The following is a 27,950-nucleotide window of genomic DNA, read 5'->3' on the forward strand; positions in this document are numbered from 1 at the left end:
CACCGAGTGCATTACTTCGTTCCGAAAGCACCTTTAGCTTCTTCCTCTCCTGCTGCAGCCCCTGTGCATGCATCTCCCACAGACCCTGTCCCCATCCCAAGACAGCCCACTCCCCTAATCACCTACAAAGCCTCCCGCAGTGCTTCTCTCTGTGTTATCACCTCGGACAGCTCAGGGGCATCCGGGTTAGATTAAATGCTCAATTAGCACTTCTCTCCAGTCGCCTGGAGATGGAATCCCTGTCCTTTGCCACTCCCTGCCCTGGAAATGTCTGGAGACAGTGGGAAAAGCAGGGCCCTGGAGCCAGTCATCGCCACCTGCTAACTCATAACCGTGGGCAAGAGCTTGGCTTCACAGGCTTTCTTCCCTTATCTGCAAAATGGGCACATCGCTGCTTTTTCAGAAGTTTATTATGAGGTGTCAAAGTGAGAGAAAATCTGTGGCTTCAGGCTGGCAGTCAGGAAATACTTAAAAAACATTTTTTTTAAAAGCTGTTATTGTTAAGGTTCTCTGTCTTGGTTTACAGGGATAATAACACTATAAATTCTACAGCTGAACTGTTCAATACGGTAGCCACTATACAAGTGTGGCTGTTTACATTTAAATCTGAATGATTTAAAATTAAGTAAAATGTAACATTTAGCTGTTCAGTCACTTAGCTGTATTTCAAGCGGTCCATAGCCACACATGGCTGGAGGCCACCATATTGCACAGCACAGACATGGAACACTTCCATCATAGCAGAAGGTTCTCCAGGGTAGCGCTCATCTAGAGAGTCTATATATTCTACAGGTTTATGTGAGCTAGAGGTCAGGTTCCTATGGTTCCTATTGGTCTCCCCAACCTATATCCTGGCCTCATGCATGATGGCTGACTTTCTGGGGCTAGCTGCCGACAGAGGGCTGACTTTCAAGCCATTGCCTTTGTTTCCAGGTTCTGTAAGAGCCCACGTGGCACATCACGATGCATGTGGCATCTCTCCACTAGAAGGGACCTTACAGGCCGGCTAGTTCATCTGTGCCTTCCCCAAGGCTGCCATGCACGGTGGCATAGGTTGTACACTCTACAATTCCAGGGGTTCCTCATAGGCATGCCTTACTTTCATTACCTCATTTAACCCTCACAAATAAACTATAAGGTAGGTAGTAGTATTTCCCCTCCCCCATTTTATGAATGAGCAAACTGAAGCTTAAAGAGTTAAACAACTTGCCCAAGTCCTCCAGCTAGCAAGTGGTGAAGCCAGGATTCACACTCAGAGTCCAGATCCAGCATCATACTGGCTCCCAAGGAATGAATGAAGTCGAGGTTTGATTTGCTAATGTACTTTTAGTGGCCGTGGGAAGGAGTATGTGAACCTCCCCTGCAACGGTCCCTGTCCTCTCTCGCCAGGATCTGGAACTTGTTTGGAAAGCAAAGAATTCTCGCTCCACACAAGCTGCTTGATTCAAGATACTCTGTGCCGTACGTTTCAGCTGTGCTTACAGGCAGCGAGAGGGGATCTGAGGTGAATACTAGATTTGGCTCTCAGGCCCCTGGTCTGAGGGTAGAGGAAATTCATTTGCAGTACAAACTAGAAACGTCAATTGTATTAGGAGCCCATTTGGCATGCGTTCCCTCATTCTTCTAGCCGGCAAGCAATACCCTCTGCTCCTTTGTGTCTGGCCTCTCTGCCAGTTGCCAAACAGAACTGCTTGAGTCGTCTGATAAATTTACATTTTCCTCTCCTTTAAATACAAACTGGCCATGAAAGGTACTTGGCAGGCCGCAGGCAGACTGGGTTTCGGTTTGATAACGTGACCACGGCCAGAATATTATTCGGCTCAGCAGTTCTGGTAACTGTTAGCAACAGTTTTACGTAAGGGAGAGAGAGGGAAGTTGATCGGCTGCGTGAGGCCACGGTAATCTCTGGCCTTTGCTTGTTCTCCGCACTGGCTTCCGCTTCCCTGGCAGCCAGGGATGGGGATGACTCGGTGTTTCAGGTGCTGCCTATTGGATTCAGTCTGTCCACGGTTGGGGGGGACCTGGGTTCCGATTCTGACTCAGCCGCCACCAGCTATGTCACCTTGGGTGGGTGAGTGACTTTCTCGTCTGGAAAATGAGGAGCCTGGCCTGGATGTTCACTGCAGCTCTTTCTCATGCCCTGTCACTTCCTGATCACCTATTAGGTGCTTGGCACTGTCCCAAGTGCTGAAAACACAGGGAAGATTAAAGCTGTGGTCAGGCATTTCAGAACCTGGCGGGGGGAGGGGGGAGGTGAAATGAATTACAATGCAGTGTGGTCGATGCTGTGAATGGGGGGACCCCTAGGAAGGGCATGGAGCCCACCGTGGAAGGGTCAGGAAAAGGTCCTTGGAAGGAGGGCTACCTGGGCTGAATGGTGAAGGATGGTTAGGAGGGAGGTGGCTGGAAAAGGGGACAGGGGCTTTTTCACAGAGAATGCCCAGGTGAAGGGGAGATCCGTCTTACTGGTGATGGGGGAGACGTCCTGAATGCACAGGTGGGATTTCTCCTAAGGGAGATGGGGGTCGCTGGTTCACAAAGGGCTTTGAGCAGGGGAACTGTTACGATCACATTTGTGCTCTAAACAAACCACTCTGGCTGAAATGCGAACAACACACTGGAGAGAGGCAAGGAGAAAGCAGGGAGTGGTCAGGAAGCTGCATGGCGGCCCCGGAGAGTGACGCTGGTGGCCTGAGTCAGGGTGGTGGCATTGGAGCCAGGTGAGAACAGTTCAGAAGCTGACTGAGAGAGAGAACGGGGAGGACGTGGTGGCTATCTGGATGTGGGAGCGGGAGTGAGATGAGGTGAGGATGCCGCTCTGACGCTGTCTGGTATTTGGTAGATGCTAATAAAGACGAAGGACTGACAGGGGGAGAAACGTGCACTGGGGCCCAGTTGGCTGGACCCTGGCCTTGCACACCTGTGAGGCACGGGGCTTGAGGTGCCAACCCTAAATGGTTGGTTCTATCAGGGTTGGAGCTCCTTGTGGACTTAGGTCTTCTCTGGAGCCAGCTGGCTCATCATTCTCTTTCCCACTCTTGATTCCCTACCCATCTTAGTGGGTGGAGTGGGGGTGTATGTGTCAGGAGGAAGGAAAATGCATTCACAGAACTCCTTCCGCAGGGCCGGCAGGAGTGTTGGACTTTGTCTCAGTTACGTGTGGATTGAGATAAAATCCCATCTCCCTCTGTCCTTCCTTCTTCCATAGTATTCTCAAAGCTGTACATCTAGTCTAAATATGGTTCCCTTTCTCTTTATGCTTGAGGAGTCAGCTGATGTCTCAAGATAGTGAAAGTCATGATGTTAAGTATTTCAGGGACCAACATAAGTGGTGATGGTGGTAGAAAGTTGGCCAAACAGCCTTGGTCATTCCTTAACTCGGATCGACTTCATACACTGGGATTCCACACGTGATTTCTCTCATAGGAGTTCGGAGCTAAGAATCTCTTAACCAGTAAAATGCAGTGATACAGGCAGGACAACGAGGCTCAGAGAGATTACAAAGAAAGATGGCGAGAACCCAGCCCCTCACGTCTGCGTTGCTGATGTTGCTATTATACGATTCTAGTATCCACAGAGAGTCTCCTAGAGGACGTGTTCTTTTTTTTTTTTTTTTCTTTTTTTTGCAGTACGCGGGCCTGTCACTGTTGTGGCCCCTCCCGTTGCGGAGCACAGGCTCCGGACGCGCAGGCCCAGCGGCCATGGCTCACGGGCCCAGCCGCTCCGCGGCATGTGGGATCTTCCCGGACCGGGGCACGAACCCGCGTCCCCTGCATCGGCAGGCGGACTCTCAAGCACTGCGCCACCAGGGAAGCCCGAGGACGTGGTTCTTAAAACACTGGCCGCTCTTTGGTAAGCAGAGAGGAGCGGGACCTAAGTACAGACCTCAAGTTCAAGGAGTCTCACCTGGGCGGCATCGCTATCTTCACACTTGACCCTGCACTCGCTGTTGAACTGGAAGCCATTAGTGCACTGGTAGAGCCCGTGGAACTTCGGCGGAGGAGGGTCACAAGTCACCGGAACACAAGCGCCCTCCTGCCAGCTGCCATCTTGGGTGCACTGGGTCTTGAAGGCCCGTCTTCAAGGAAGAGATAAAAGAAGACACATCTCAGGGGCCAAACGGCTGGGACCACGCTCTGCACCCACGTTCCTCTGGAGCCGGCTAGCCTCACGTCTCCCTTTCCCCTTCCTGATTCCCTGCCTGTCCTGTTGGGTGGTAGGGGCGAAGGTAAACGTTCCTTTCTCAGGGCCAAGCAAGAGTTACCTGTGGACTGAAATAAAATTCAAGCCCTGCTGGCCCGTCTCCTCTGATGGATCCTGGCGCAAGGACGGTATCAGTACCCACCATTTACTATATACCAGGCACTTTGCAAGCACTTTACATACACATCCTCATTCATTTTTCACAGCAATCTTATGTGGTAACTGTTATTATCATCCCCATCTTATTGCTGAAAAGTAGAGGCCCAGAGAAGTGAAGTCAGTTGCCTGAGGGCACACAGCCGGCAGGCAGCTGTTAACAATATCCTTCTAGATTCCCACCAAAGAGAATGCGAGGAATGGTGGGTACCGTCTCTAGCAGAGAAGTGAGCACTTCCTTCTAACCAGACAGCCAGACCTGGCTCTCCTCCCCCCAAGCACGTGTGAGTTTGCCTTTGCAGCCCCACTTACTTCTTTGACTTCCGGGAGGAGCCGGGCACGTGGTATCCGGGTCTGCACTTGTACTTGCAGAAAGAGCCCACCTTGTGCTTGTTCTCCCGGCAGCGGGCCGTCTGGAGGTCTGCGTTGGGCACCGGGGGTGGGGCCAGGCACAGGAGCTCGCACAGGGCCTCTGGGAAGGACCACAGCCCGTCCTCCATGCAGGTCAGGAGACTGTTGTTGCCTGGAGGACACAGGAAGGCAGGGTTAGCGGGGGGTGGGTGGGGTCGGGGTGGGGTGCGGAGCGTGGTCTCTGATAGCCCAATTCAGGCACTGCCTGGACTGAAGCCAACTTGAAGAACCAGAGGATCTTTCACATATAATTCCAGACCCTTCCACTTACAACTGAGGAACCTAGGGAGAGAAAGAGCTGCCACAAACAAAAAAGGAGATGCAACTTGGGGAGTGACGTACCCCATGTCGACAGTGCATTAAAATTCAAGGCTCCTGACTCTTGATTCTGAAACCTCTGATACTGCATAGAAAAGAGAACTCCATAATCCTTCAGTCCATCCTCGCTCCTTTGCCAAGGACATTCGAGCCCAGAGATGAAGGCCCTTGCCCTCTCTTAACTGGCAGAGCAAGCTCCTATCAGAATCATTTCCGACCTCTGGGATCAGTGTGCTGTGTGACCTCTAGCTGCCGCTCCCTCTCTGAGCCCTGTACCCCTGTATTTGTCCTAGCCCCCCCATGCCTGGAAGTAAGAGCGTTGTGGTATCTGAAGGCTTGATTTTCTTTTCAGGCCCCAGTATTCAGTGCAGCTTTGCCAAAGCGGCTGAGAGATGAGCACGTCCCCCGTAGCCCGAGCCAGCTGCAGCAGACGTGCTGACTGCCATCGGGAAGCTGGCCTGATGGGGAACGTTACACATGAAAGTCAAACACGGGGAGTCAGGCTGCTCACTGCCAGGTCATACATTATTGATGCACAGCCTGCCCCAAACCTCCCCGAGACAATCAGAGATGGACCTGAAACTTGGATCTCTCAACCAAACTCTCCTCTTCCCCGTTATTCTTGAAAGGTGTTGACAACGAGGACTGGAATCACATGGGAGGCTCCGGGATTTGGAAGTTGGAGAGGGGTGACAGGAACAAGACTGATCATTCACGACGTACTGAGTACTTCTGCTATGCGATCTCATTTATTCTCACCACAGTGCTCTTAGTAGGATGACTCCCATTTGGAAACAGAGACTTAAGAGAGACAAGTGACTTGACCAAGTTCTCCTGGTTAGTAAAAAGACTAAAGTGGGGTCTAAAGCTGATTTTGTGGTTTTTAATGGCAAGTTGGCTACACTTGCTCAGCAGAGCTCTCAGGGTCTATTCTGAGAGAGCCAAGCCCCAAGTCTCCTAGCTACAGAGAGAAAGCAATTGCTCCTGCCTTTCAGGGTGATGAGAAGATCAGATGAAACAACATTTACGAACTGCGCTGCCAAAGAAAATGTGCTGTCAAATTCCTTATTTGCTTCTCTCCCTCCTTCCCTCCCTTCTTTTCTTCCTCACCTCCCCTCCTCTCCCTCCTAACCTCTGCCTTCAGTAGCAGACCTGAAAGGACCATAGGGGTTGCATGGAAGCCTTCATTCATTCAACAAACATCTATTTAGTGCCTACTCTGCGCCAGCCACTCTTGTCTATGTTGGGACAACGCAGTGAACAAAACAAAACCCAAACCCTGCCCTCTTGGAGCTTATGGTGTAGTGGAATAGGGAGGAACGCATTAAAATATCCTAAAAAAGCAAACTATTTAGTAGGCTAGAAGGTGGAAAGCACTATGGAGGGAAATAAAGCATGAAAAAGAAGAAAGGGGGGAGGGTATGTAGGCTCCTCTGTTGCTTCTCTCCCCATTCACTTTCTTCTTTCTCCTCCTGTGTCTGTGTGAGTCATCTGGGGAGTACAAGACTGTTTAGGGTCTGCAAGCCCCACAGAGGATTCCACGTTGATAAACTGTGACACTGCAAACTACAGATACTTCTACACCAAGTAAAAAGAAAAAAGGGTGTGGAAGGATGACTCATTTGGCTTCCACAGAAGCAGAGAGGGCTCCAGGATACCAGAGACCATAAAGTGCTTTTTCGCTTGGCCCCTGTGACGGGGGCAGTGTTTGGGAGAGCCCCGGCTTAGCAAGCACTCAGTGGGGAGGGCAGTCACAAAAGATAAGGGAAGCACACCCTCTCTAAATTTCCCAAGAAGGATCAAATACCTCTGGAGAAAGGGCTGAGGTGCTTTAAAAGTACACCCTACCAGCTATGCAAATCATAGATCGCTAAGCGGAAGTCATGGTTCCTTTGTGGCAGAAGCTAACATAAAAATCGCAAAATGTTAATCAAGAGAGAAAATGCAAACCAGAAAAGTACGTTCTGGGAGAGGGTAAATAGGAGTTAGCCGTGCACCACAGTCAAAAGAAGAAGCACGCTAAAGCAGGAACCGGTGATTCAGGACCATGGACATGCCCCACCTCACAGCAAGCACTGAACTGTGCAGAATCAGCATTTCCACGCCCTAGCTGTGGCCGCCACCCTGCAGCCACCCTGGGGCTTTGAAGAAAGTAGGTAGGACACAGCTGTCCATGCCCTTGGCTCTGACCTCTATACTGCACCTGCAGCCATCTGTCACTGGAGGCCTTTTGTTCTGACCAGGGAGGCTCTGCTGCACACAGGGCAAGCTCACAGCGCTGAGGTGTCAGTGCTCCCGGCCGTAGCACTCAACCAGTGAAGGAGCTGGGGCATTAACAAGACAGTTTCCAGGGGAATGTTCTACCCTGTCTCCCACTCCTCCCCAGCGGGACTGAGCTGCAGCTGCCCACAGAGGTAACTGGCTTTAGGAGAGATCCTGCCGCTTCTATCATTTCCATGCCTCCTTTTCTCATTCCTCTCCCTGTGTTTCCTGGGAGAACATGACTCAGGACATGAGGTGAAGGCATTTCTGAGCCTGGAATCCCTGGTTGAGGGGAAGAGTGCCGATGTCAGAAAGTTATGTGACCCTGTACTTCTGTTTGTTCATCTTTTAAAGTCAGGAAAATGAATCTTGCTCAGCCTGTCTACAGGCGAAGGAAACTTCAATCTCTAGTGAGTATTAAAATAATTATAAATGTACTGTCAAAAGAAATATATGTTTTTATTATTGTATTTTAAAGAGTATCTAGAAGACCCCATTTCTTTGAGAGTGCCTTTAAGATTGAAATTAACCTACAGTAGAACACAAGGAGGGAAATGCCAGGAGACCTATGTCTGGTTTTCTTAATGCCTTGTATACAGTGTTGGCACCGCCCACATCCTAAGGTCTGGGACATGGTCTTGTTCATTCTTTTATTCCCAGAACCTACCCTGTGGCAAGCACATAGTAAGCCCTCAGTATCCATTTGTTAAATGCGTGGAGTATTATGAATCTACGTGTGACCTTGAACAAGTCACCTAACCTCTCTGTCCCTAAACCAAAGCCGTCTTTAAATTCTTGTCCAGCTCTAATATTTCAGGATGTGGAAGGGTATTGGCCACTGTATTAAGAAAACAAAAATGCAGCTAGCTGGACCAGGATAAGGCAAACCAGCACTCAGGAGGTTGCATTAACCAAAGGTAGAAGTGGGAGGAGATTCAGCGTCATTGCTCCTGTTAAGAAACAGACCTTGGACTTCCCTGGTGGGGCAGTGGTTAAGACTCCGCCTGCCAATGCAGGGGACACGGGTTCGATCCCTGATCCAGGAAGATCCCACATGCCACGGAGCCACTAAGCCCGTGTGCCACAACTGCTGAGCCTGTGATCTAGAGCCCGCGAGCCACAACTACTGAACCCGTGTGCAACAACGACTGAAGCCCACACGCCTAGAGTCCGTGTTCCGCAACAAGAGAAGCCACCGCAATGAGAAGCCCGCACACTGCAACAGAGTAGTCCCTGCTCGCCACAACTGGAGAAAGCCCGCGTGTGGCAACAAAGACCCAACGCAGGCAAAAATAAACAAATAAATTCATTAAAAAAAAAAAAGAAAGAAACAGACCTCGACAGAAGTGACAGCGCAAGAAGAAGAAGAAGAACAAGGGAGACTAATACAGAAGAGGCCTCACCCAGTGCCAGGGCTGCATAAAGTCAGGGAGAAGCTGAGGCAGGAGAAATGGAGGTACCAAGAGAAGCATGCAATCGTCTGCCGATTTTAGTCCTGAAAGCACATTTCTAGGCTCCTGGAATCCCAAGGAGCTAAAGAGAACATCTGAGCTGGGCTTGGCAGTCCCAGAAAGCATCATTTGCTCAGGAAAACTGGGCTCTCTCAGCTCCAGCCTGGGTGAGTCAGATCACATTTTGATTATTAAATTGTCCATTTCCCCCCCTAAATGTCTGAAAGGCATTCTACCAATAGCTGTCTGTAATCGAGTCTATGAGGCAGGCCTAGGAAGAATCACTGGCGCCATCTCCTTGATCCTCCTAATAACCCAGTTTGTCATTAATCCCATTTTGTAGGTGAGAAAAGTGAGTCCCTGAGTGGGAAAGTGAGCTGCTCAAACTACAGCTGGGGCTCACTCCGGGTCTGTCTGACCCCTGCGTGCTCTCTCGACCCCGCTACAGAGCCTGCACCCAAGAGCATGGCCAAAGAGGAACTGCTGTCTAGGGAAAACCTCATGGAATCAGGACTGTGGACGAGTGGAGTATGCCAAAATCAAAACTAGTCATAGAGTAAGATTTCACCACTCCCTCCCCCTCCCTGCTGTCCAGAACGGTGTCGCTCACTTCCGAATTTCTTTACCAAGAGGCCCGTATGTTAGACACAAAGAAAAAGAATGTGCTAAGATGCAGTCACAGACAGGGATAATTGATGGAGAATGTCCTAAGAAGAGGGAGCAAAGAGCCTGGAATGTTGGACACCTGCCATATAGGAGGGGCTGGGGAATGCAAAAGTGGGATTATTTCACCAGGTTGGTACGAAGAGGCGCACCTAGCAAGAGGGCACCATTTCTAGGGTCAGGACCCCTGGGTGACCTTGTGGCCCCAGTGCTGATGGTAACTCATACGTGACCTTGCCTTCCTGTCTTGGACCTCAGTTTCTGCACTGCACAATGAAATGATTGGCCTTGGTGACCTCTAGGCTTCTCCCAGCTCTGCCCTCTGTTTCAGGGTTTGATGGGAGTTCTGGGTTGAGGGGCATGGTTTAGAAAAGGCCAAAGGGATTCTGGGGCAGCAGCTAAGAACCCTGAAGTAAGACTAGGCTGGACTCCTGAAGCTTGAGCAACCATTCAGAGTAGAGTGGGGGTGAGGGAGTGAGGGAGACAGGAAGAATTATCTAAGAGATAAAACTGCTGCTTGGTCTGTATTCTTGCCACTGCTCATATCTAAAGGCGGCTTCCTAAGCAGCTGTGTGATCCTGAACACGTTTCTTCTCCACAGCGCTCCTCAGCCCCCCAGGAAGTGTTTGAGTAGCGCTTTACCATTAGCACCGCGTGGTGCTTTGGACCCAGGGACATCCTAGACCCTGTTATCTCCAAAGTAGGAGGATGGTAAGAGGAAGGAAGCAGCATTCTCTTAGGAGTGGTATGAGAATTCCCCTTTGGGGGTGACCCTGTTTCTATGAGGAAGATGCCCCAATGAGACCCTTGGGATAAAGCGGAATCCTCCAGGGCTGGCTATCCGCTTCTGAGAAAGATGAAAGGGTCTCTGCCTGAGAGAGGATGTGAAATTCCTAGAGGAAGGGAGGTCAGGACAGGATGCTGAGGGAGAGGGAAAGGGGTGAGGAACAGAGCGGAGGTTGGGCGGGAGCCTGGACACTGCAGGTTGTGGGCGCTCACCTCACGTCCCTATCTTCAGGAGAGTCTAAAGAAATCAGAAGATGCTCGATGGTATTAGGTATCTTCTGCAAACTAGTGAATAGACTGCGTTGAAATCTGAGGTTAGACAGAAGTAGACAGTGGGCCTTTTAGAAAGATTTTTTTTTTGGCCGTGTCATGCGTCATGCGGGATCTTAGTTCCCCCACCAGGGATCGAACACATGCCCCCTGCAGTGGAAGCGTGGAGTCTTAACTACTGGACCGCCAGGGAAGTCCCTAGAAAGATTTTTGTAGGATGAGCACGTGCTTGCTTCAGAAGCCCCACTCCAGAATTGACATCCAGGGCACCCCACATGGTTGAGGTGAGGCTGACGAGGTCATGGAAGTAACGTTGCAATTTTAGCCATTTAATTAAACATTTATGATTTTGATGTTATTTTTTTTAAACTTGAGAGTAGTATTTTTTCCCTCATGCATGTCTGTAGGTTTGGTCTGTGCTTTTAGTGGTCGTTTGATAAAGGACCTTGGCGGGAGTGATTCTAGGGCTGTGAGTTCGCAGGGTATTTTGTGTACACCTGGATTCTAAGGGGCAAGGGAGCTTGCGGTGCTACCTGCATTATAGCAGTTTTAGGGCCACACTCAGCGCTTCTCCTGGGTGGTGGCTGTTTGACTGAGAACACTAACCTCCAGGTCCTGAGAAGAGCATGGAGGATGGATCGCGTCTCCACAGCTCCCAGAACTAAGGCCTCCGTGGGACAAAGGGGTCAGGGGCCGAGAGGGTAGCCACTGCCGGGATTCTCGTAAGGGTGCCCCCTGGAGATGAGTATTTACTAAGCGCTTTCTCGGGCCCTGGCATTTTGTACACACCATTTCTTGTACACACCATGACACTTCAACGTGGCTGCCCTTACAGCCATCTTACAAATGAGAGTACTGAGGCTCAAGGCTGTGAAACTGCTTTCCTAAGATCAAACAGTTGGGGCAGAACCAGGCGTGGAATCTGTCTGATGAAAGCTCACATTCTTTTTGCTTAAATCACGCTGCAGGGAAAGGAAAAACGAAGGGAGGAAAGGGAAGCCAACAAGAAATGTGGTAAAATTTTGTTTTGATCACCTCTTTATCTTCTGGCTTAAGAAGGGAGGCATCATTAACAAGCTCAAGAGAGAGGTAAGGGCTTCCCTGGTGGCGCAGTGGTTGAGAGTCCGCCTGCCGATGCAGGGGACACGGGTCCGTGCCCCGGTCTGGGAGGATCCCACATGGCACGGAGCGGCTGGGCCCGTGAGCCGTGGCCGCTGGGCCTGCGCGTCCGGAGCCTGTGCTCCGCAACGGGAGAGGCCACAACGGTGAGAGGCCCGCGTACCGCAAAAAAAAAAAAGAGAGAGGTAAAAGGACCTCTGCCCAGTTTTTGCTGCCAGAAGATCCAAGTATCAAAACCTGGAATCTGAACATCAGATGATGCTGAGAACCAAGGTCACGGTGTGCCAGTGGGTCCTGGTGGGTCAATGTGGCCACTGGCGAGACGCTGCCCTGTGTTTTCAAGGGAAGAGCAAAGTGGGTATCAACAACTATCAAAATGGCGGTCCTCCTGGGGCCATGTCTACATGGTAGGGTCACCCCCTCCACCAGAGTTAAGCAGAGGAGCAATGGCAGAAGGGCCTGAATCATTTTGATTAAGGATTATTATTAGCCACAATGAGGGCTGTAATAATCAATGCTAATTTATACACCTCCCTTTCCCAAGGGCCTCTGATTGAGAGGTGAAGTGTGATTTCCTAGTCTGGAGTTATTAACAGGTCCCACTTCTGGGCAAATGGGGGCCAAGGGAAGGGCTCAGGTAACCTGAAAGATGGAGGGTTTAGTTTCCACTGGTCTCTTCACCTCTCTCAGATCTCAATCTCTATAGCAGCTCAGATAAAATGATTTTACATTCAAATCTTCATGGGTAAAAAAAAAAATGAGGGGCCCCAAAGGACGCACCCCAGAAGTGCTTCCTGCTTTTCTTTTGGGGCAGTGTATGAGATTGCCGGGTCCTTCACTCATTTCTTAAAAGAAGCATTTCTTATGGTATTACTTTCATCAATTTATCCAGCCACTCGGTCTATACACTTGATTGAGTCTGACTATGTGTGGTAATCTTTTGAAGTTCTATATTTCCTTGAAAATTTGGGGACACTATTGACTTTCTCTAATCATCAAAATGCCTGAAACTCATGAATTTGCAATATGACATCTAAGTTGAAGGGGATTTACACACCTCCCTCCACACCCCGCCACCACTCCACAGAAGTCCACTCATTCCCACTCTATAGAATGATGAACCCCAAGGTAGGACAGCTGCTTAGTGAGATATCATTTGGGGTGTCTGATAAAGGGGCAATGTTTCCTCCGATAAACCAAGCAAAGGAGAGAGTCCTGGCACCTGTGAGAATTGAGTATAATGTCCAAATCCAATACGCGACTAGAAGCCAAGAGCGTCGTTCTGACAGTGCCGCTAACTTGCTCTGCGATTTTGTACAAGGTCCTTCCTTCCTCTCCCTGGACCTCAGCTTCACCACCTTTCCAATAATCAGTTATTCCTGACTAGTTTAAAGAGCCCGTTTAGTCTTGACAGTCTAGGTCACCCAGGCCAGCCTCTCACTCGTTTCCAACGTAAGTTCTCTTCTCCAGCTCGCCAGACTATGTCTTACTCACCCAAATACCCCCAGCACGCTGCCCACGAGACCCCTGTAAGCACTTTCCGCCCAGAACCACTCCCCTCTGAGCCCTTCCTAAGAAGAAGCAGTGGCCTGTGGAAGAAGACAGCCCTGGGCCCCATGGTGGAGCCCCCCACTAACAGCATGATCTTGGACAAGTTCTTTCACCTCTCTGAGCCTGGATCTCCTCCTCTGTGAAAACGAGAATAGTAATAATACTCACCTCCTAGGCTTACTGGGCCCTAAACCTACGCAGTGAACTAGTCACATCAGTTCCAAATGTTACTTTCTTAGAATCTTTTCCTTCCTTCTACCCTCCTTCCCTTCCTTCTTGTCTCTTTCCTCTTTTGCAAGATTTGAAAGATCTTACAGATGCCATACGTATCCATACTCCACCTTCCCCTCAGCTGCGCAGCAAGGCAGTCTACATAAATACAATGGGCAGAAAGGAATCAGAAGCACAGATAAAACCCTGTCCGCCCCTTGGTGTTTGAGCCCCAGCTGGAGGACCTGGGAGCAGCCTCCAGGCCTCCCGCAGGAAGGACGGTACCTTTCAGCTGCGCTGGGTGGCGGCACTGGAAGGAGCACGTGCTGCCGAACGTGGTGCCCTTGAGGCAGGAGAATGAGGCAGCGTACACGTGGTGCTGGTCCGGGACGCCGCAGTCCACTGGCTCACACACCACCTGCTTGTTCCACTTGCCCTCCGTGCAGGTCACCGTGACACTGGGTCCTGTCTGAAAGGCGGGGGCGGGCACAGTGAGGAACGGCAGATGGAACCCCCAAGACGTGGCGAAACCCCCTTCTCCCCCAGGCTACGGCGCAGGCTCTTGCCAGGCGCCCAGAGATCAATGTTTAGCGTTTAACTCTAGCTCCCTTTCCATGATGCCAACAACTGTTTGAAGGAGGTGTTTCAGTTCCCACTTTACAGCTGCAGAAACTGAGGCTGAGAGACATTAAGGGATTAGCTCCAAGTTACACAGCTGGAAAAAGGATGAGAGGGAATTGAGCCCAGGCTCTTCACTGCTGTCTGGAGAGTCTCTCAGATCATTATTTCCATTCTGTTGCTGAGAATCTTAAGACTCAGACCTCTCGGGGCCTGACGACTTCTTTCACGAAATAGCCTCTGAAACGCGGCACAGCGGTGGGACGCTGGCTGTTGAGCTTCGTATCTTTTCTTGGCCCTGGAGGAGACTGTGTGTTTCATCCTCTACTGCTTGGCACAGAGTGGGCATCGCCAGGGGAGAATGGAGAGCTGGATTTGGTCCTTTGTGCTATGAGATCGTGGGCAGGTCCCTTTCCTCGAGTTGTCCCTTTGGCGTTGAACCCAAGGATTGCTCTAAGAGCCACTCCCTACTCTGAGATGGGATGGTTCAATAGCTGGGAGAGGGAGACGTGAAGAAGGAACGAGCCTGAGAAAATGAAAGGGTCGACAGGGATTTGACCCAAACTAGAAGATGGCAGGGCCAGGGGTGGAAGGGCGAGGCCACGCTACAGAGCCACGGGAGGGACCGGCATCGGCAGCCAGCACGGAGGCCTCCGTTCAAGGGGGGAGCTGCCAAATCCCAGGGGATCGGGGACGCCAAACGTTGAGTTGGGATTTTAAAAGCACGGGACACTTTACCCCTCTTAAGCACACATCCAAGGGAGGAGAGGTCCCTCACTGCCCAAACCAGCTTAATTGTTTCCACAGGACTTCAGACCTTCCGTGTCTGACACACAAAAGCAGGTGTCTAAGACAAGCAATTGAGGGTCCCAGAGGTCCCACGGGGACTGTGCAAACAGGTGTTCCCAGCAACGAGGAACGTGCCCTGTGTACCTGGAGCGCGACGTGGGAGTCCGCTGGCAGGACCCCCCAGGAGGCTGCACCTGGAATCCCCAAATCTCAGGACTTAACTAACTGCCGCTCGCCTCCCCCACCCGAGACCCCACGGCCACACTGGCCGAAGCAACGTCCTGCGACGTCTCCAGTCCACCCGCTGCCACTGCCCTCATGCGGGACTCATCCCCCTTCCCCACGCCCTTCTGATGACTTCCCGATGGCTCTCCCTGCGGCCAGTCTTCTGCCAGGCTCCAAGCCACACCCAGGTGGGCCGCTGGAAGGACCTTCATCCGCCATGATCTGACCACGTCACTTCCTTCAACAGCTCCCTGCTGCCCTAAAGATGACCCTCAAACTTCTGACCAAGCTAACAGGGCCTTGCGCTGGTGCACCTTGCTTGCCCCTCCAGCCCCACTGCTTGGGTGAGTTCAGTAAAAGAAACCTCTGTCTGTAGCGCGCTCCTTCTCACCAACGGGCATCCACATACTGTTCCTGCCTGTGCCTAGAGCCCGCCTCCTTCCCTGCCCGCAACACGCGCCCCTCTGTCTGTCTCTCTAGTTCTCAGTTTTCATGTCGCTTCTTCCAGGGAGCTTTCCTTGACTCCCCCTGTGCTTCCACAACACCCTGCACTTCCCTTCACAGTGTTTAGCACACTGTGAGGCCATCACTCACTCATCTTCTGCTCGTGGTCACTAGTCACTAAGCTCCTTGAGAGGAGGAACTAGGTTTATCTCAGTGACCTTTTTTCTCTAGCACCTACTATAGTATCTGGTTCCCGGAGTGCAGATGTTTGAATGAATGAATGAGCACCTCATCGACAGAGGGTTCACCTCTTCTGAAAGCAGCCCATTCGACTGTAGCAGAGTTCTGACTGTGACGGTTTCAGTCCAAAATTCATGCTCAGCCCATGGTTTTCCAGATTTGCAACCTATATGGGGACTCCGGTACATGTTGTATGCTCCTCTGCACAGGAACCACTGTCTCAGAAATCCCAGATTGACTCCCTCATTCATTCAATCCACACCTATTTATTGAGCATCTACTATGGGGCAGCAGTACTTTAAGTGCTGAGGATTCAGCAGAGAGCAGGTTCCACATCTGCTCAGCCTTTCCTGGGCTGGAGAGGAGCTCTGAGCCCGGCACCTGTGCACACCTGGCTTTTTTTTTTTTTTTTTTTTTCCCACACCTGGCTTTTGATCAGCTCATCATCCCGCTGTATCTGGAGCACGTAGCCCGTCCGGCAGCTCACAGTGCACTGGGCACCGTGGTAGTGGTCACTGCTGGAGCAGTTGAGAGAAGCGTTCTCCACAGCCAGCTTCGGGCAGTCAGCGGCCTCACATGCGAAGTGCACGCAGCTGAGGAGGAAAGAAACAAGAGGGTGAGTGGGCGCTTTCTTGCAGGACGACTGCACTCCAGCTGGAAGACAAAACCTCATGGGCTTCCTCTCCAAATCTCTGGAGGCTGAAACTGAAGACACAGAGAGTGAACAAGACTCTGGAGGCAGTGGTCAAAGTTTATCGCTAAAAGCACAAGTTATGGAAACAGACAAACCAGAGTTCAAATCCTATAGCTTGAAAACCTTGTATGTTATGAATCTTCAAACCTTGCAGAACCTCAGTTTTTCCGTCTACAAAATGGGGATCATTATGATTACGGCAAGGATTCTTTGAGTCTCTTATCTGCCAGGCACTGGGTTGAATGAAAGCCTCTGGATATTTTATAATAGTACTCACTTCCGAGGGTCGCTGTGAGAATTAAATCAGATAGTTCAGCAAAAGCACAGAGCGGAATTCCTGGCACATAAAAGCACTCAATAAATGGTAGTAGCTAATGCTATGAATAAATCTATGCTCTATTACCTAGAAGCTGTGTAACTTAGGCAAAGTACATCACCTCTCTGAGCTTCAGTGTACTCTCAAATTCGGCCCACCTATAGGTCCATGAGATTCAACTGGGGTACAGAAAGTAGGAGTCTTTTATAAACTGTAAAGTGACTTATGAATTGTTAGAAAAGTTGTGCAGAGATCACGCCATTCATCTTCAAGTCCGAGCTCCATCTAAGTTTCTACAGGAAGCGTTCTCGTGTCCCAGGCAAGCTCCCCCTGCCACACTGGGCCCTCCTTTCTCTAAAAGCCTGGTCTCTTGCTTCATGCATTGAAAACACAGGTCCTGGGTGCCCATCACGTGCCGGAATGTGTGCTAACCCTTAAGGAAACGGAAAAAACATAAAACCCCTGTGCTTAGGTGATCTTTCCCCTCGTACTACCGTCATGCAGACGCTTAATAACATTAGTGACCATTCACTGACTGCTTATATACATGAGCTCACCATCCTCACGGCAACCCTATGAGCTAAGTGTTATTCATTTTACAGTTGGAAAAATCGGGGACCGGCAAGATCAAGTTACTTGTTTAAGTTCCCATCCAGATGTGTGACTCCAAAGTCCTTGCTGTTAACCTCACCTCACACCTGGACTAGAACTTCCCTGAGGGTAGAGATAATGCCTGTTTCACCTCAGTATACTTCGCACTGCCAATGAAAATGCCTTGCATGAAATAGCTGTTTCCTAAATAGCAAGAAACAAATGGTGGCAGTGTCTTGCAATAACTCTTAAGCACTTTGCAGACGTTGACATGTTGATTTTGAACACTGAAAGCTTCCGGGAGGCAGTTCTCTCTACCTTGCCCCTCTGACTCTGTCTAACACAACGCCTGGCATATGGTAGGCACAGACAGCTAGGTTGCCATCCAGAGCCTCGAAGCCTTCTTTTTCCTGTTTCTATCTAGGACACAAGGAGCGGTGGGTGGTCAAACCAACTTAAGAAGAAATTCCCAACTTTTTTCTTGGTGCCAGTTTCCAGGATACCCCACTGAGGATTTTACAGGAACATGGTTACTCAGCCCCACTCTATCCCCTGCTCAAAAGTACGGTAAGAATTAAAGTGGGATAAGTGGGGTGGGCGGTGCGGGGGCGGGTGTGAGGCGCTAACATCTCTAAAACTTATCACAAACAAATTCACTTTTAAAATACCCAGACAAGGGCAAGCCTTAGCTTCAGGTCTCAGACCCGCACCGATGTGAGCTCTGCAGTCTCCACATACCGCCTCCCCTTTCAGAAATGCAGGGTGAGTGGGATTAAGTGACACTCGCTGAGCTGTTCTGATTCTCCGCCCTTTTTCCTGCCCCTGACAGCCTCTGTGGGGCTCCATGTGGAGACTGTAGCTGTGGAGTCAACGCAGGGTCTTTGACACCAAACAATGCATCTGTTCACGTTGTGTAAGCGCTGGGGGAAAGAGCCACATGGTTCCAATTTAAATAGATTTACTCTGTAAGCTACCAGCTTCCAAGCCAGTCTTCTGACCTTTACCTTACAGTTTGGCCGTTCTCGCCCTGCACTCCCAGGAGGTCCCTGGGCTCCCGTCTGATGACCACCAGGGGGGCTCTGGGAACTCTTTTTGAAAGACAATGGCTCTGGGCTTCTCTGGGCTACGGGGCCATTAGGATAAAAACAGCACCCTCCCTCCTTCTGTGCTTATTAGGTTCTTCTCTGTAGGAAAAGGATAAACTGGAAAACGTGGTTTCCTAGAATGGAAAGAACCTAGGGCTTAGCAAGTGGGCAAATTGGGGAGCCCCAGCTCTGCCATTTATCAGTTGTTTGATCTTGGAAAGTTATGTAATGCCCTGAGCCTCAGTTTCCTCCTCTGTCAAGTGGAGGTGATAAAATGATCCACCTCTCAAGACTGTCAAAACCAGGGGACATGTCAGCCACTGGCTCGTCCATTCAACACACTTGCCTGGGGCTCTCGCTGCGCAGCAGACACTGTTCTAGACGCTCGGGCTACCGTGGAAGAGTCCTGTCACCGTGTGTATTTGAGGAGGGAGGACATGTGCCCCCAAAAAGTAATCGATAAGCTTGTTTTAGATAGTGATACATACCGTAAGGGCACTAAACCCAGGTGACATTCTAGAGGGTGACTGTTAGGGGAGGGGTGGGCAGGACACCACGCACACAGGGGTCAGGGGAAGCCTCCTCGGGGACACCTGAACTAAGACCTGGATGAGATGAAGGGATTAGCTATACAAAGGTTTGGGGCAGAAGGAATTCCAGGCAGAGTGAAGGGCACGTGCAAAGGTCCAGCACAGGTTGGAGCTCAGCGTGTTTGCAGAGCTGAAAGGTCAAGGCATGAGAAATGCTTTAGCAACTATAACGCTCCACGAGAAGGCGGTCTCTCTCCTCTGGCTCTTTCTGCTATGAAGGAAAACATTCACTGGTCACATGAGTTACCTGACCAAACAGGTCTATGCTCTAATGGGGAGGTCAATGCTTTGGGTCAATGAGACCAGTCAGTTTTCTTCATTGCAGGACTTCTCAGAACCTTGAACGTTCTACTGCACATGGTGGGTTTTCAGGAGGGACTCGTGTGCGCAGCATTTTCCAAGCTCTGATAACCTTTCTTCGCGGCATGTTTCTTAGGACGAGTGTCCTCCAGACACACCTTAGGGAATGTGGAGCCCCTGCTTTTTCAGCACATTTGTCTAAACCTGGCCTACAGGGACAAGAAGGAAAGGGGAAAAGGAAGGAATAGTAACAGGTATCGGCAGCTGTGTTTTACCTTCATTATCTTCTCCGCGTCCTCACCATAACTCCATGAGGTAGTATTATTGTTCCCATTTTTGAGAAGAAGAGATTAAGACTAAGCGAGTTTAAATTGCTTGTCCAAAGGCACTCGGCATGGACAGGATTGCAGCACGGATCTGCCTGTCTGTCCCTAAGTCCCTGCTCTTCCCTTTGCTGTCCCGTTCGTTAGCTGGAAAGGGTTGTGCGAACACATTGTCCAAAAATGATAAACATTACCCCAACTGCCCCTCCCAAATAACTCCCTGACACAGCTCTGTCATTTCTGAAACACAAAAACAAAAATCAAAACAAGGAAAACAAAACAAAACAAAAGGCTCTGCCTTCATTAAAAAAAAAAGTGGGGGGAGGATTTCATACCAGTGACCGGGCTGTCAATAAAAATAACAAAAGAAGGGGAAAAAAGAAGACTTTCCTCAGAAGGGAGGAAAGTGGCTGAGGCCAGGGGGGGAAGGGACACAGGTAAATCTTACCAAAAAAATGCTCACAACCTGGGTGAAGGTGGAAACACCCCCTCTCCCCATGCAGAGATAATCAGATACTTATGAATTTTCTTTTCTTCTTATACATATTTAATTCATTTACTTAGAGACTCAAGTTCCATGTAGAGGTAGGTCCTTAAGTGATCCCACAGTCAGTCCTCCAACTGCTGCCCCCGCGGTCCACTGAAAGGGCCCCCGGTCGTGCATAATGGGGGATAGTAGGTACCCCTCAACCGGGACAGAGAAGGCCAGAGGTTAAAGGGTTGGTGAGGGCTCCTCTCCTGGTTCTGTCCCCTGACCCACAGCTTAACTTCTGTGGCTGCTTAGCTGCAATCATGCCATGGGCTGTGGAGGTAATAACAGGCAGATTGTTTAGAAATCATTCTGAGCTGCTCAGATGGGGACAGCCAGAAAGACAGCGCGCTCAACACCGGAAAACGAAGGGAAAGCTACTCGTGGCACACCAGCTTTGGGACCGCTAGAGAAGCGAGGCTGAGAGAATGATCAAGATGAGACTCGTTTTCCTGCCCAGTAACGAGGCTCCTGCGGGAAGGGACCCTAAAAGGCTCTTCTACCGCGAGCTGGTGATGTGGTGGGGGCAGCCCTGGGAGGCGAGGTCGGCAGCTGCGGGTCCGGCTGACCATCTGAATGGCCAGGTGAGCTGAGAGGGGTGTGGCCAGTGGGAGGCCACCTGCCGGCCAGAGCGGGACCCAGGGCCTGGTGTTTCCAAATCCTCTGATGTGCTTAAGAGGAGGAAGAACTGTGGGCTTTAATACTTACTCTTCTGATAGTTAAATGCTACAAGTAATTAAAGAAGAGGCCGAACGAGGGCCAAACAAACACAAGTTGTTTGTGGCCTAGTCTGGCCTCCGGGACACAGCTCTTTTGACACCTCTGATGAGAAGGGAAGAGCTTTGACTTGCAAGTCCTGCGAACTGGATTCCAGTGCCACTGGGTTCTGCATCCTAACCCACTGGGCGACGCTGGGAAACACCTCCCCCACCTGGACCTTCGGTTTCCCATCCTCAAATGGGGACGCAGAACCAAAGAATCTCTTCCAGCCTCGCAGCTTTCAGGGATCAGGTTAGCGTCAGCACAAAACAATATATGTAATATATAATTTCAGAGCCCCTCGGAATGAGAACACATAGACTTTGATAATTCCAAGACGGCTGCATCTCCATCACTTAACTCCATCTCACTGACTAAACGCTCATCAGTGAGCCGCCATGAAAACTCCTTTTCTCTCCTGGACGTGCCTGGTCCTGGTGGGCAGAGTGTGGCTCTTCGGGGCAGACAGAGTGGGACTGTACCTCCCATTGCCCGGATGGCCGTGACTCGCTCCCTCTGTCCATACCTCACGGGACAGGGGTGACCATGAAGCCAGTGTGGGTCCCTTCCTCTTCCCTCTCATCCCTCCTAGTTCTTGAGAATCACAGACCGTTCGAACTGAAAGGAACCACAGAGAACACGGACCCATCGCCATCGTTATTTCACACGCGGGGAGACTGAAGCCCAGAGAGGAGGAGGGCCTGGAACGTTGTGCCCCAGTTCAGTGCGTTTCCACAGCAGAGCAAAGAACTCAGCACATACTCATCGACGGACTTGCTTCCAAGGTTAGACACTTCTTACTGCTTACTTCGGGCACGGGAACTGCTAATTAAGGATTCAAAGAAGCCAGTGCTGGGCTCAGTGAACTCGGGGATGGTCTTGGTGACTGGCTAAGGGTGAGAAAGCATTGCAGAGAAGGTCTGACGGATTTGCATTTTCCGTCGACATTGTTTCCCTGGGTTCTGAGAATTAACTTACTTTTACAGCCTGGCGAGCCAGGGATGAAAAAGCCCTCTCAGGGTGAAATACAACGAGTGATATTTAAGGAGCTCTTTTGCCTCCGAAGGATTGCCACAGACTTTGCACAACAGAAGCTAGAGACAGTGGGTGCAAAACAATGTGGGTTTTGCAACCACCTTTTGTGTCCTCTGTGGTAGCAGGGGCGTGGGAAAGGCTGGGGTCCCCCTCCCCACTCCTCTTTCCTCTCCTGCTCCCAGGTATACAGGTCAGGGCTGAATTGCCTTTCAGAGGGCCTCGCTCAGGGGGAGACCACAGAGACCCCAACTCTTTAAAACAAATGTCAGAGATGATGTGGGACCCTGAACCAGTCCTTCTGCTTGTGAAAACCCAGAGGGTAACATGGAAGTTTGGGCACTGTGGATGTACCAGATGAGCTCCGAGGCTTCTCCCAGCTCAAATCTAAGAACTTTATGCAGAATTCTGTGCAGAAAAGCACCACCATCACATCAGAAAGTGGTGATAAATACTCTCTATCAGTACATTATCTTTGCACAGTGCTTAATAGTTTGTAAGAGCACTTTTGCCTGCGGTGCACCATTTAATCCTTACGACCACCCTATGGGGTAGAGATTATTACCCGTTTTTATTCCAAAACAGACAACTGAGACTCAGAGAAGCGAAGTGCCTTGTCCAAGGACACGGTCAGGAAGGGGCGGATTCAAACCTAGGCAAGAGTATCATTAAAGCTCATACTCTTTCTAGGAAACAGCATCCTCCCTTAGCTCCAAACCAGGTGCATTAACAGATGCCAGATCAAAGGTACTGATGCAGCAACGTCATGCGGTTAAAAGACAGACACCGAGACCACCGGGAGAATGTCTCAGGAGCTAGGTGTGGGGAAGACACAGAGGTTTACCCAACCCTGAAATATACAGTGCAGTGGGATGAAGCAAATAGTAGCCCCCCAGCATCCCCCTAAATTCAGGAGGGTTATGACTCTTGCCTGTGCTACTGAGGAAACAGAACATTCCAGTATTTCAGAGCTGAAAGAGAGCTAAACCACCTCTGCTCTCTTCATTCCAATGGGGATGCTGAGGCCCAGAGAGGGAAAGTGATGTTCCCAGGGTCATCCTGCAGGACGCCGCCAGCTCTGGGACTGCGAGCCAGGTGAAGGAGGTCTTCCTTCCACAACATGTCCCTGCTGCCCTCCCGCACCCCTGGAATTCAGAGACGTGTGGGCTTCCCGAGCCCAAAGGCAGAGTTGACCAGAGGCCAGAGGATAGGGAAGGGAGCAACACACAGACTTTTTACTGCAACACATATGGCTGCCCGGCTCCAGAACCCCTTCTTCTCCACTGGGCTACAACACGGCCAGGGCGAGCCGACCCAGGGTGCCTTACCTCTGCTCGGCAGAGCTGTAGGTCTCCCCTCTCTGGCAGCTGCTCAGGGTGACGGGGTCAAAGTTGTCGAAGGAACGGAGGGCCACCCCCGAGATGGCGACCAAGGGTGAACTGAAGCTCACACGTACCGCCTGGCTGTGGTAGAAGGGCTGGCTGAGGTCGTGGACCACAGGGATAATCAGGGGATTGTTCCTGCAGCTCAGAACATGCAGGCCTGTCAGGGGAAACAGAGGGCCGAGGGGCCAGGCTCATTACTCACGGCCAGTCACGCCCTCCCCAACGGGCCCTTCCCGAAGCCCCCAGACCCTTTCATGTCACTGCACAAAAGCACCATTGGGTGGCCAGTGGGGATTTTGAGTTTGATTGAAAGTTTCTTTGTCTGCCTTTTTCTCTTGGTTCCAAATCTTTCCAATCCCCTTGCCTCACTGCCCCCTAAGCTTTCGCTTCACCTAGGGCTCACAGCCCCTCCCCCTCCCCCAAATGGCCACCCCTTGGCCAAGCACCACTGGCCCTCACTTCCCTCCCACATTGCATGAGGGCTTGCTGGTCTGAGTTGCTAGTTTTCAGGCTGCCTTCCCGGTCTGTCATATAAATGATGGAAATAATTCACAGAAATAAGTCATTCCCAGCGTAAAAAGCCTACTCTCATTTTTAATCTAGGAATCTGGGAGCAGCTCTTGTGAGGTAAGGACCTCTGTACCCACTCTGCAAAGAGGAGACAGAGAATCATGACCAGGAGGTGGCTTTCCAGAGGGAAACAGAAAAGCAAGCCATATAAAGTCCAAGGGAAGTCCAAACTTGCTTCACTCAGAAGCTCTCAGTTCTTTCTAGAAGTCCCCGGGCTTCAAAAAGGAAGTGGGGGGCTTCCCTGGTGGTGCAGTGGTTGAGAGTCCGCCTGCCGATGCAGGGGACCCGGGTTCGTGCCCCGGTCTGGGAAGATCCCACATGCCGCGGAGCAGCTGGGCCCGTGAGCCATGGCCGCTGGGCCTGCGCGTCCGGAGCCTGTGCTCCGCAACGGGAGAGGCCACAACAGTGAGAGGCCCACGTACCGCAAAAAAAAAAAAAAAAGAAAAAAAGGAAGGGAGGAGGGAGAGGGACGGGAGAAAAGGTACATCAGAAGGGGAGGGAAGGGAATGATGGGGTGGGTTGGAGTTCGGTAAAACTGAAGCTGGCTCTGGTGTTTGACGGACATCAGCTCCATTTGTGGCTTAGCCATTTCTTTACTATGTGAATCCACCAAAGCCCTAACACTCACTCAGCGCCTGCATCGAAAGAATGGGATGATCCTAGCCATGTCCCGGGAGGCCTGCAGGTCCCCTTCTGTGGTCTACTGTCTTAGAGCTGCAGAGCCTCTGCAAGGGGTGCCAGGAAGCTGAGGACACGGGACAGGAGACCCAGTGGGGAGGGACATGCGGACACCCCAGGCATCAGCTAGCAGGGTCTAAGGACCTTCGCTGGAACCTGACTCTTCCCCACTCCTCTGAAAGTCTCTCCGCAGAGCCCTTTGTGATGCCAGGACCGCTATGAAAATGTTTGTTTCTCACTTAGGGACATTTCCCAGGAATCCAGAGAAATCCAGCAGGGTTTTCTTCTTCTTCCTTATGAACGTGTCCCCCTCGCCTTGAAAACTAACCAAATAAGTAAACATAACAACAAAACAAACCCCCTCCTCCTGCCTTGGCTCCTGCTTGACCCCGAAGTGACCCCGCGCATGCTTGGTTCCTGCGGGTCTTTGAAGTGAGCTCCCTGTGGAATGGTGCGGGCAGCTTTGAAGCCTGGACCTCAGCACTGGCTTGGAATTCCAAACTCCTGGCCTGGCTGCCCAGAGGTAGATGGGGCAGGGTGTCTGGGAAGTGTGGGAGGGGGCGATGGGACTTCCTGAGCGCTGGGTGTTGTGCTCTGCACGGGTCACAACATCTCAAGTAATGGCTCGTTTACTATCACGGACACCACGGCTATAGGGTGAAGCACAGCAGGCGATGATTCTGAAAGCCTGGCTCCCCGGCTCTCCTGCTGGCTCCTCCCACGTGACCCGGGCCTCTCGATGCCACTTTTTGGGTCTCGGGTGATGACACACGTAATGGGAAAGAACCTTTGCTCAGTCTCCTTCCCAGGGTCTTTTGAGGATCTCATGGGATGCCTGAGGGTAAAGGCGTTGGGTAGAAGGGAGCTATTGAAAGGAGGACTTTGACGTGAACCCCTTATGCCCACACCTGTCAGATTCGGGCTTCTCTGGATACACAAACACATCCTGATTTGAAGGCGACCAGAATGGCAAATAGAGAAGCAAGAGAGAGGAAAGGGGAGGAAAGCGCTCACCCCCAGCCGGTGCTTACAACCACGCGCAGGCGCGTGCAGAAGCAGGTCCCGAGAGCACGCCGCGCCCGAGGGCAACGCTCACCTAGATCGTGGCTCTGGTCTTTGGTGTCAAGCAGCTGGACGCTGATGGTTTCCTGCTTTTGATCCCCATAATAGGTCCCATCGGTCACCAGGTGGACAATGACAGCCGCGGCCACCATTGGCTGAGAAAAGTACGCCTGAAATGCAGAGGACGCAGGAGACTCACTCAGGCAGCCAGGCGTGCGGCGCGGAGGCAGCCATGGGGCGGGGCTTTGAAGGAGACTCTTCCATTTCAGGAGCTGGACTACTTATCACGGTCCCGTGGTGGGAACAGGTGGGCAGTGAAACCTCAGCGTGAAGAGCACAGGCTCCGAGGTCAGAGATTGTTCTAACGTAGGTTCTGCTCTTTCCCAGCTGTGTGATGTCCACCGGGGGCTGTGCTGCTCTGGGCCCAAGTTCCCTCACCTCCAAGTGATGGATACGTAAATAGCTACATCACAGGATGGCTGGGAGGCTCCAGTAAGATACTGATAATAAGGGGTCTGGCATACATTAAAACCACGCAAAATGGTACTTATTATTATTCATCACTTCTCCACGCTAACTAACCTCTGTACTACGCGCCTAGGAGACAAAGGTAAATAAGAGATATGCTCTTGCATTTCTGTGAACGGTGGAGTTCAATGTAGGTCAGTAACACACAGATCAAAACTTGAAACAATCACAATCCACAGTCAGGAAGATGGGCCCATAGACAGCTTCGGAATACCACGGCACTTGACGAGAGCCATCCAACAGATGGCCACGCGTGGAGGACCAGAAGGGAAGGGACAGTCCCTTCTCCCTGTGGGGGTCAGCGAAAACTTCAAGGAGAAGGCAGTTTAAAAGGCCTTGAACAATGACGGTCTTCCAGGCAGATAAATGGTATCTAAACTCTTGGCCAAAATAAGACTGACTGAAGGCATCCCATGAGCAACTAAGGGATTCCATTCCAGGAAGCATCCCGCTGCTGAGTGTTTTCTTCTCTGTCCTTACAATTAACACCCTCAGTGGGTAGACAAAACCACCTTGAGAAAGGGTCACAGGAGGCAGTGCCTCCTGGGGGCCACTGCTGGAGAATCTAAGGCTCTCAAAGCTTTGACTTACCCGGAGCCAGAAAGTGGTCTGAGCCAGCTGGGAGTACGGGTAGCTGATGGTGCAAGGGTACCAGGCATGCTGGGAAATGCCTTCACTGAGATCTATCACCTTGGTTCGACACACCTGGAAAAAGATAAAGGGAAACAAATGTTTTAGAGGGTCTCAGAGGTTGAGTTAAATTCAACGCGACAAAACTTTACTATCCACCTATTTTGTTCTTGACACTGCAGGAAGAAATAGGGATGAACTGACAAGAGTCTATTCCAGGAGCCCACATTCTAACGTGGAAGAGAAAATCTTCAATGTTATTAAGGAAAGGACAGATAACACGTTTTGGTGGTAGAGACGTCAGAGACATTCTCGTGGGGACGAGTCCTGGAAGAGTTGACATTTGAGTTGGGTCTGGAAGAACAGGGTAGCTACGAAAGGAACGGCATTGCACATGCAGGGAATAGAAGCAAGGGCTCAGAGGAAAGCAGAAGCCCAAGTGACAAGCTGCCTGGTATAACAGAGCTTGGGGAAAGTGGCATCAAAGGCAGGCCTGGGGGGCTTTGATCTCACAGGCTCTTGAATACCAAGCAGACCACTTTAGAGCAAATCCGTAAATTGTGCTCAGAGCTACATTAATGACAGAACAAAGACTATGACAATGCGAGCATTTGCTTTCCCCAAAGAAAATCAGCTCTACCATTTGTATAGATTTGCACATACACACACACACACACACACACACACACACACACACACACACACGTTCATTCTCAATGACAGATATAGCAAATGGTATTAAAAGAAACATGAAGCATGTATAGACAAGTAGTATTGTTCAAACTGAGGAGTATCCTGTGTATCCAAATGTCATTTCATTCCATTGGTTCATTCATTCATTCCAATAACATTTATTGAGTAACTGCTATTTGCCGAGCACTATGGGACAAGACGGCAGACGGGTCAGATGCTACGGAGCTTAGAGTGACAGTGTGTACCGACATTCATCAAGTAATCACGTATGCATACATTACTATAAATTGTAGACTAGAAAAGAGCTAGGATGGAAAAGGAGAGGAATAGCCGAGATGTTCTTGAGATTGGTCAGACTTTTTGCAGAAGGTCATCCCACATTAGAGCTTTTCCTCGGACCTCTAATGAGGCTCCTCTGTCCAATCTTCCCCAGGAATTTGGGCCTGTCATTCCATTCCACACCTGCGGG

The 27,950-nt window shown here is 50.8% G+C and overlaps 1 protein-coding gene across 1 annotated transcript in view; it reads right to left on the reverse strand.

Moving 5' to 3' along the window:
* The window catches only part of PAPPA (pappalysin 1), a 250,562-nt gene that overhangs the window by 51,551 nt on the left and 171,061 nt on the right, over positions 1-27,950 (reverse strand). Inside the window, exons 11-17 of the mRNA XM_060153316.1 lie at positions 26,750-26,863; positions 25,665-25,800; positions 23,264-23,477; positions 16,141-16,309; positions 13,686-13,869; positions 4,672-4,882; positions 3,907-4,078 (exon numbers count right to left, since the gene is read on the reverse strand). Coding sequence (XP_060009299.1) covers positions 3,907-4,078; positions 4,672-4,882; positions 13,686-13,869; positions 16,141-16,309; positions 23,264-23,477; positions 25,665-25,800; positions 26,750-26,863 — 1,200 coding nt within the window. The remainder of the gene's footprint in view (positions 1-3,906; positions 4,079-4,671; positions 4,883-13,685; positions 13,870-16,140; positions 16,310-23,263; positions 23,478-25,664; positions 25,801-26,749; positions 26,864-27,950) is intronic.

This window comes from Lagenorhynchus albirostris, chromosome 7, assembly GCF_949774975.1.
Source record: "Lagenorhynchus albirostris chromosome 7, mLagAlb1.1, whole genome shotgun sequence".
Taxonomy (NCBI): domain Eukaryota; kingdom Metazoa; phylum Chordata; class Mammalia; order Artiodactyla; family Delphinidae; genus Lagenorhynchus; species Lagenorhynchus albirostris.